At 38.4% G+C, this 10,392-nt stretch overlaps 1 protein-coding gene across 3 annotated transcripts in view; it reads left to right on the plus strand.

Moving 5' to 3' along the window:
• The window catches only part of ADAM12 (ADAM metallopeptidase domain 12), a 185,470-nt gene extending 181,046 nt beyond the window's left edge, over positions 1–4,424 (plus strand). For 2 of the 3 annotated variants that reach the window (XM_035137595.3, XM_035137597.3), the window contains one exon: positions 2,672–3,079. In XM_035137595.3, the coding sequence (XP_034993486.1) occupies positions 2,672–2,932 (261 nt within the window). In that variant the 3' untranslated portion in view covers positions 2,933–3,079. Of the gene's footprint in view, positions 1–2,671; positions 3,080–3,580 lie in introns of those variants that run through there. The other variant, XM_035137598.2, reaches the window with a different exon arrangement.
• Positions 4,425–10,392: the final 5,968 nt, after the last annotated feature.

Genomic DNA, 10,392 nt, shown 5'->3' on the forward strand with positions numbered 1-10,392 from the left:
CTTTCTGATTCATATGCTTATGATCCTAAGGATCTGAATGCCCCTTACCCCATAATTCAAGAACACCCTTCCTGTGGGAATCTGGAATGAAAGTGTTGCCTTTTCCTGTCTAATTTTTCTAAATGTAAGAAATGCATTTTTACATGGAGAATCATTCAAACATGCAACCCCCTTGCAGTTTCAGGATGGCTGTACTATATGATGTCTTTGTAATCTGGAGACTGAGTCAATGAGTCAATTTTATTTTATTTAGAGCCATAAGAGCCATTTAGAGAATAAGGAATAAATGGCGGGAGGTAAATGGCCAGTTAACTCAGCTCTTATCTACCCAGGGAACTGGACTGGCTTTTCATTGCACAATGTGTTCTGGGCCTCGTATGCTTCCCCAAATCAGTTTAGAGGCGTGATTTTGATAAGAAAAACAAACCACAAGGAAAGAAATGAGTTTCCTCTCCCATATGCAATCATGTGATCAAGATTGTTACTTCAATTGCTTAAAATTAGAGGGGAAAAATATCAGGGAAAATATTTGCACAGCTGAGTCTGACCCTTTGTCTCTGGAACTCACTATCGAAAGATATATAGGTATTGCAGTGAAGCATGTGTTTAAAAATGCATGTAAAATTGGGTATATTATGACCCTTTTCTGTTTCATATCCAAAGACAGTCCACAGAAATTTCATATTGAAGAACTATTTATAACTGCCTAATGTATAAAAACATTTTTACAGAAGTAACAAGAGCTAGCGGTTATATTGAAAACCATTTCCCTGGCTTAGATGTAAAAATCTGACACATTTAAAAAGCCCTCAAAGTTACTGATCCAAAGCTAAAGGAATAAATCCATCTGATCTATACTTAACACTCCCTGGGGAAACTGGGTCAGTGAACAGGCCTCCCCAGCACACAGAACTTTAGCAATAATGCAAATGATAGCTCTAAGGGCCATCCTGCTACACATCACCAAAAGGTTGGAACCTATTTTCATGTCTATTTCTGTATATTCACCTGATTGTACTGACAACCTCACCTAAGGTAGGGGCTTGTTTTTCTAACATTGCAATTTTTATCTCCAAATGAAGCACTTGTTGCTGTTGCTATTTATTAACTGGTTTATATAAGAGCCACCTCTCTGAATAGCAGCATTTCACAGACCAGTCAGGAGAACTCTCCACTTGTACACATGTGCAGAAAACTCTGATTAATGTCAAATAGATGTTCATTGGGGAGCGTGGTGACAGTGGTGGTTGTGGCTGGTCCATGCAGCTCCACACATTCATTTCATGTATGGAGAGAGTCACATGTACCATATAAATATAATTATACAATCTTTGTTTCATAAAAGCTCTTCATACTGGAAAACCCTGTTATGTAATAAAATATTTTCCCTTGTGATAAAACATGCCTCTTTTCCCCCTCTCAAAGTATGTTACTGCTAAGAGCTACAATAACAGAATTGCAAGTTATAAACATATAGTATTTCAGTAATATTTCTTCTCCTTATGTTTCAGCTTCTGTTTTCCTTGTAGAGTCTGAAAAAATGATGTAAAATCTGAACTTCTTTCCTCTTGTGAAATCTAGCACCTCTACTGATAGTATTTTAACAGCAGCATTCCCTCCTTTTAGGATGTAATTAAAGACACTCTTACTGCAGACTGTAGTTTTTTATTTGAAATTGCAGTGGAACCTTGGTTTATGAATGTGATCCGTTCCACAGAGGCGTTCGTAAACAGAGGCATTCGCTCCCTGAAGGTATGCTTCTGTGCGTGCGTGAAGCGCTGATAGAGCGCTTCTGCGCGAGCTGCGCAGATCGTGTCTGCGCATCCAACGCCGCGGAACCCAGATGTAAACACTTCCGGGTCCAAGGCGTTCGTAAACAGGACTGTTTGTAAACCGAGGTACCACTGTAACCTACTTTGAACAATTCAGGCATAGCAACTGATTGTGTGTGTGTCAATTTTTAACAAGATATCATCAGACTTATCTCTTGGTACCATCTTTAAAACAAAATGGAAGCAGCACTTGCTATACCTATATTTGTATCCAGCAACAATCTATTCATATTGCCTACACAAAAAGAGATAGGAGAGATCTATGGTTTAATTTGTTGTAAATTTTGAGGTGTCCCCATGATAGTTGTACTCAATGTTTTCTTTTTTGCTTTCAGCACAATGCTAGTGGTCATACTGTTTCCCCTTTTTGAAACAGCAAAATCATGTGGTTAAAATACACTAGAGATTTGCTCAAAGAGATAATTTTGGACCTTCTTCAGAGGGAATCATTTCTGCACCTGTTTGGTTTTTATTTATTCATTAATATTCTTTCTTCTTTGGTGATCACTCATAGCTGAGTATTAATGTATATCTATACTGTCCTTCATCCAATGATCACAGGGCAGTTTATAATATAAAAACACAAAAATACATACCGTAGTAACAATGACAATAACCCCCTCCCCCACAATTTAAAGCACTATATTGTGTCTTAATATTGTACTTTCATTTTCTACAAATAGGATTAGTGAGGAGCCACCTAATTTTAATGTTTGTTTCAATTTAAAGCATGATTTTAAGGACTTATGGGAAACAAATTATACTTTCATGACTGAAGAATTATATAATAATTCATTAATCTTATAGTAACAATTCTATGAACTTACTTTGTATTATAGGAATCTTTCAAGCCAAGTCCTCCACGAAAACCTTTGCCAGCTGATCCTCAGAAGAACAAATCTGCTCAGTTTAAGAGTTCCACAGAACCTGTGCCTCAAATTGCCCCTGTCAGGTTAGTTTGGCTTTCCAGTTGTGCGTTTCCAACAGAAAACATGTTTAAGAAACATTATAAAATATATCTTAGAATTTGCTCCTTTTTGTTGGGAAAACTTAGCTCAAGGATACCCAACATGGTGCCCTCCAACTCCCATCAGTTCTAGTCAGCAAGGGCAATGGTCAGGGATGAAGAGTTGGAGGGCAGATCAACATCTGTGAAGTACTGCGATGGCTAGTTTAGTTTCTCACTCACAAAATTGTTTCAGTCATCTAAATAAGCATCTGTTTTCATGAGCTCTTCTGCTGTTGCTTGTTCTTATCAGCCAGTATATTCCCACATGGTAAATTTGAGAAGCAATCAGATGTTGTGGGAGGGACTGGATAAAAATTCCCTGAAACAAACCAATTCCACCAAAGCTCTGCCATAAAATATGGGGAAGGGGCTTAACTAATACCAGCTTAAGGACACTAGTATTTATTGAATGATGCTGTCATTTCAAGATGCCAGTACCCTCACTGACTTGAAAAAAAGCTGATTGATATAAACTACAACCACTTAAAATTATTAATTGTTAAAATATATTTTGTGCCATGAATAAAATGTGCATAAAACAAATGACAGTAAAATATTAAGGTGAAAAGATTCCAGTAAACCCTACATGACCTGAATGAATGGAGAGGAATGCTCCTGTTTTCCAAAGAACCTTTACCAATTCCTTAAAGCCAATATATTTATAACTTATTTTCTGTTGCTCCACAATTAGCATGTTTGCTAATGTTATTATTCTGTTTCTGACCCTTTTCTTAAACAGGCCTGCACCTAAACAACCACTTCAGATGCATAGAGCCTGCAATACTGCCTATATGAAATGACACCATGGAATATTTGTATCCTGGAAAGTGAAGACAGAATTTTGCACTATTTTCATCTCCAGTTGGAGATCAATATTTTTATATCAATAGGTAGAATTTTTAATGTTCAAAACCCATTATTTTAAAGAACTCTGAGCTACTGCCTTTGGTGCTATGCTGTGTGAAGGTGGTTTGCTTCTTTGCTCAGGTACTTGTAAATTATTAATTTATATTTAATATTTATTACAGTGCAGAGCACTGTAGTAGATATTGTTTCACCATAGCCAAGTTTTCCTAGGAAGGAAGCCATTTTTGTGATGTTTAAACAGTCTTGAACCATCCATTACATATTTCTCAATGTTTGGTACAAACTCCTCAAAGTTTGTTTAGTTTGGACCTGTTCCTATACAGAAAATTGAGTAAAGCTGAACTGAAACTTTGCTGAAACCAAGAGACAGGTGAAATTTCAAAAGCTAGTGGCTGATATTTTGTCAAAAGAATCTGGAGGGGAAATAATACTTCTAGGGTGTATTTTCAAGGAAGGTTAAGAAAATAAGTGCCAAAATGAAGAATTACCCAAATGTCTAGGTTTATCAGGTCCTAGGTATTTGCTCTATCATCAAATAGATGTACATTTTCCGCATAAAAATTCAGATTTTACAAAGCACATGCTTTTCCCTATACAACCAGACTATCATTGTGTGTTGTAACTAAGAATTCTAAATGGCCTGATCCTGTGCACTGCCAAACCCTGCTTAGAGGGATAGATCTGCTGACACAGCACTACAGTAGTTACTTGTGCTCTGACCACAATACTTAACCCCAGCCAACTTGGTGGTTCAACAAAAAGCTCTTCACTGCACGATAGTGATCGCTCACCCATCTGTCAGTGGGCACCCTTTGCGGGGCCGTGCACAGCGCCCCCAATCCACTGGAGACTCACTAGAAATCAGCATTCTCATTTTGATGAGAACTCTGGCCCCAAAGATCAAGTTTCTGACATTTGACACTGGAGGCCACAGCAACAGCTTTCAAAGTTAGTTTCACAAAAGTGTTCATTTCAACTCTAGTACTTGCTCTCATTGAGCAGTCATCAGATTTCAAGTTATAATCCCACTGGTTTTGATAAATCTTCAAACAGATCACACAAACTATTTTTTCTCCTATTATACAGTGAAAACCCCCTACATCTGGCACGTCTCAGTGTTCTAAATCTTAAAAGGCCTGCTATAGCTGCTTGAAACTAATTGAAAGTCTGTATTTCAAGAGAGTATATAGGATTTCAGCATGTTTTCTTAATTAAAAAACTGTATATTGCACAAGACAGTTTAAAATTCATTGTTTTTGTTGGATGTGGTACATGATTTCTGTGTTAATTGCACTGAAAAGTATGCAATTTGCATTCTTAGTGCAACACAAGAACTACGTGGTTCAGTAGATCATAATTTAGAGATATTGTTTACTCTCTCCCCCCCCCCCCCGCTTCTGAGCAACATTGCTGTGGATTTTCTGGAAACAATTGGAATTAGAAGAATTTGCATAAGTTTTTACAGTTTGAAATTTTCTGATGCCCTAGAAAATATTCCAATGTAGCATGCATATTTTACTTGTATTCAGCAAGGTAAAGGTAAAGGGACCCCTGACCATTAGGTCCAGTCATGACCAACTCTGGGGTTGCGGCACTCATCTCGCTTTAATGGCCGAGGGAGCCGGCGTACAGCTTCCGGGTCATGTGGCCAGCATGACAAAGCCGCTTCTGGCGAACCAGAGCAGCACACGGAAACGCCGTTTACCTTCCTGCCGGAGCGGTACCTATTAATCTACTTGCACTTTGATGTGCTTTCAAACTGCTAGGTTGGCAGGAGCTGGGACCAAGCAACGGGAGCTCACCCCGTCGCGGGGATTCGAACTGCCGACCTTCTGATCGGCAAGCCCTAGGCTCTGTGGTTTAACCCACAGCACCACCCGTGTCCCTTCTTGTATTCAGCAAACAAGGCTATAAACTTTGAAACTGCCAAGCTAGCCAAACCTGTCTGGGCAACAAGCCTTGAAAGCCCAAGCTGGTGGGGCAACTGGGATGGCCCAGATAGAATTGGGAACCCAAACATGGACTCCTTTCCACCTACAGCTCAGCATCTTTATGGGAAAACCCCCTCTCATATTTATAATTGTCAATTAGAACTAGCTTTATTCTCCTTTCTCCCTCCCTTTTATCAACAAGCCTTGAAAGCCCAAGCTGGTGGGGCAACTGGGATGGCCCAGATAGAATTGGGAACCCAAACATGGACTCCTTTCCACCTACAGCTCAGCATCTTTATGGGAAAACCCCCTCTCATATTTATAATTGTCAATTAGAACTAGCTTTATTCTCCTTTCTCCCTCCCTTTTATCAGTGTTGAACCAATAACACAGTTGATATTGGTGATACTCTCATTTCAACCCCTGCAAAAGAAAATCAGCTTACATATTCTCTTTCATAACAACATAAAGTTGGCAAATTATTTGTTCCACACTATATAACTATTTCCAGCACCTAGACCTTTGGATATTAGCACACTGCATAGGCAAGAGTAATGGCCAAAGTGTCTGTGCTTCTCTAGACTGAGAAACAGAACTTGAAGACCTTTGGTCTTTTCCCAGTAAGTAATTTTACTTTCCCAATTACTTTGCCCTGTAACTAGGCAACCACACAGTCATGCTTATGAACAAACAAAATATATCCACATCACAAACAAAACCAATAAAGCAAAAAAGAATCTGTAGAAAACAGTTTTGCTCCTGAAGCTTGCATATGATATAAATTATAGTATCAGTAATTACACAATAAGACATTCTGGAAAATGTCAATGTAACATTTATGCTAAATGAGGAGAGATGCTGATGGTGGTAGCGCTCAACTTTTTAAAGCTAGGATTTGGCATTTCATTTTAAATGAAAGGCAGGTGCTGTTGGGACTCTTTAATTACCTTTCATGCATCTTGAGTAGTTTGTTTTTCTAACAGCACCTTACTTCTTCACTCCATTAATAGGGAACCCCAACTTTATTACTAAAGTAGCATATATTTTTTTATTTAGCAGGAATCAAATCCTCGGGAATGATTGCCTTAAAAAGATGCTGGGGTTTGTAAGTCCCCTTTTTAATCACTACATTATTTTTTTTTTCTATTCCTGATCATGAAAGAGCTAAATCAATACTATTTAAGAAATGAACTGTTAAATCGGTGAACACTCTGTGCTTTACAAAAGGCAGGTGGTTTCACATGAGGAACATGATCCTCCTCTGCCTAGCTCAGTTCACACTATATACCACTGCATGTGCAAAATGGAAATCAGATTGGTAGGCTTTAAATGCATATCACCATGTGGATCTGTAGGTGCTCCAGCCAGTCTGATCTTGAGTGGCCATTTCTATCCATCTGTGGCAGCTTTTTTCTGTTGCTGGTGTGCAACTCCCTTTCTGCACAACTATTTCTTCCCTGTGTTTATCATTTGCTGGGTAAAGAGCATCAAAACATGCATCAGAATTTGTAACTGACTGTTGCTCTCATATATTTACACTGCAAACCTTCAATGCAATTTGCATTTTAATGTGCATCCCCATCATGGTAAAACTAGTCAGGCATAAGTATCTTTTTAACCAGAGAGATAGGTGAAGCCATATAAATTGTATATGTCAGGACTACAGATACAATATGCTAGTCAGCACATAATACAAAACAGTCATAATATTTCCACAAAGGATTGTAACATACCTTTTAAATAGGCAAGATTACTTCAAAGCTGAATGCAAATACTTATGTTTATTAGCCTTCAGCAAACACTAGGTTTCTCCTGAATTTCATGGCAGCTTGCTTTCTTTGTTTTTGTATCTATCAGCTTCCCACACTAGAAAATGCTTTTAAACCTCTTCTTGTGATGTGAGCAAGGGGAACCGCTTGTTGTGGAGTCAGCAAGGAGAAGCAACACACAGTGTTGTTAAAGATGTAACCTGCCCTAAGACATACTGGTAAAGAGTGGATCAGAGATCTAATTAATTAATTAATTAATTAAGCATTTTAAAGCAGCAGCTGCACCTTTCAAACAACTTTGCAATCTGTTATTAGATAAGGTCATGTATGCTTTCATTCCAGTGAAACCAAAGGCAGTCAGTGGAGCCCTGAAGGCCCATTGCTTTTCAGTGGAGTTCAATTGTTTCTCTCATACATATTAAGGCCGATTCACACATACACGTTTTCCACTTGATATATCATCACTCAGTCACTTACCAGTTCTTCACTCTCAGCCAAATGTATGAATTGTCTCTGATGAAAGGTATTTCACTTGATATTCTGTAACAGAATTGATATTGTGTAATAGAATTTTCCCATCTGTGGTGATTAATCTGTGATGGCTTAGTCACTAATATTACTGTCAATAACAGCACTGTGCACACATGAACCTACATTCTCTTTAAAGCACGGAATCTATTTTGAGAAAAATATAATTAACATTAGAATGTTAAACAGATTTAAATTTCTCTGGTCTACAAGTCATCACCCTGATACAAAACCATATGAAATTCAATGCACAGAAAAAGCTCTCATATCACTGTCAATGTTAGTACTGTGCACATTTCTTTTGTCCCTATGGGCTGGCACATTCAGCTGAAAGGAAAACCATTTCATGTCAGGGAGCTTCTGACGTGATTTGGAGAAAATTATTGGATTGGGGAAGCACACTTCAATGGCAAACACAATATTCTTTCTCGACTTTAATATGCACAATTTTATGTGTCACATAATGACATAAAGAGCTGCTTATATGGTACCTAGTCATACCATTTTGGGCCCAGGACTGCTTGCTCTGACTGGCAGCAATTACTTCAGGACCTTTCCTAGCCCTTCTTCCAGATAATTTCAACGGAACCAGGAACATTTTGTATGTAGAGCATGTGCTCAGTCACTTTGCTAGAGCCGCTTCTTGATTTAGCTGTATTATGAAACCTTAGGCCACTTGATTTGCATGCATTGTAGTCTTCCTAACAAAATCAGGTAGCAATCCAGAAAAAAATAGGTAAAAGCAATTATGTCTCAAAGGAAAGTTGATTATTCTCCTACAAAGTAAAATCTGGTGCAGTGACTGATTTGCCAACCAAGAAGCTATGATTTTCCCTGCAAAGTCGAATAGTATTCTCTCTGTTTCTTGTGATGGAGGGAGGAAAGTGATCATAGCTACATAGTTTCGGTTCATACAGGCATTGGTAACAACTTGTAAACATGGATTACATGGCAGATAAACAACTAATTAAACCCAGGAATGATTCAATGATGAAAAGAATCTGTTAATTTTTTGAGTAGCATTACCTGCTTTATAGTTTAGAATGATTTTGTGAATTCTCAAATATTAGACATTCTCAAAGAGCAATCACAAAATATTGACTTTGAAGAACCTAGATGCCTTTCTAGTTTAACTCCCTGTCCTAAGACTAGGGTATGCCATAAACCAGTGTTTCTCAACCAGTGTGCCTGCAGATGTTTTGGGACTACAACTCCCATCATCCCTAGCTAGCAAGACCAGTGGTCAGGAATGATGGGAGTTGTAGTCCCAAAACATCTGGAGGCACACTGGTTGAGAAACACTGCCATAAACAGAGCAGGCAAAAGCAAAAGAACAGCAGCTGACTCAAGCAAATAAACAAAAGTCATTATAGTAAAATGGCAAAAGGAAAAGTTCACTAGCCAGTCTTACCAAGATATACATTACTTTCCTGCATTGTGATCAATCAGATCCTAGGTATTACCTAAAGACATCTGCTAAGTGTTTCATAACACCTGCTGCTTTACTGCAGCTTGCTTATTTGCAATTCTGGATGAGCCAGGGGAAGGGGAAGAAACACCCCCACCACCTCCAACACAAGCCAACTGCTGCTCTCAGAACTACAGTAATTCTCTCCTTAGTCCTGATCTTTGTCTCACTGGTAGGGTCTTGCTTACATTACTCCAAACAGGGATGTTCAAACTTGTTTCAGAAACTGTTGGTTCTGACCCGTCATTGCATAATCCCTGAGCTCCAAATCAAACATTAAATATTACTGAATCAATACTGTTGTTTAAATTAACAGAAAATCCCAACTCTCTTCCACATCCCTCCTTGTTCATAATTTTGAATCTTGCTTACATAAAACTGAGAACTCCATGTGCTTCCAGATCCCTTGAATATTTACATAATTAATCTGAACGTGAAATAAAGATGAGTCCAGAGCCCCTAAATCAGGGCTAGCTGACCTATGGCCCTGCAGATATTGTTGAACTACATCAGCCCCAGTCAGCATGGTCAAGGATAGTGGAAGTTGTAGTCCATCAAGAACTGGAGGCCCACAGGTTAACCGCCCCACCTTAAACCATCAGATATGCTTCTTCCTCAAGTTAGTTTAGCTTCTAAATAAGCTCTCATCGCACTCTCAGAGTGAATCAAGGTTCAAAATTAGTTATGTTGCAAGTTTAATCAGGCAACTATGACATTTTTTGCATTGTCAACTATTCGCGTTTATAGTAGGTTTTTTAATGTAACAAATGTTCTTGGAATTATGCAATTTGATTTATTATTTTATTATATCAGGAAATGTAAATTTGTTAATGCATCAATTGGGGGGGGGAACCAAATGAACTTACCTTGTAAGCCAGCCTGGGAACCTGTTAAAGCGTGAGGTATACAGCCCTTAAATAAATCTGATTTGAATATCTCTTCTAAGTTGTAATCACATGCAAACATCATCACAGGGTAACTATACCAA

The sequence above is a fragment of the Zootoca vivipara genome, chromosome 5, assembly GCF_965207765.1.
Source record: "Zootoca vivipara chromosome 5, rZooViv2.hap1.1, whole genome shotgun sequence".
Lineage (NCBI taxonomy): Eukaryota > Metazoa > Chordata > Lepidosauria > Squamata > Lacertidae > Zootoca > Zootoca vivipara.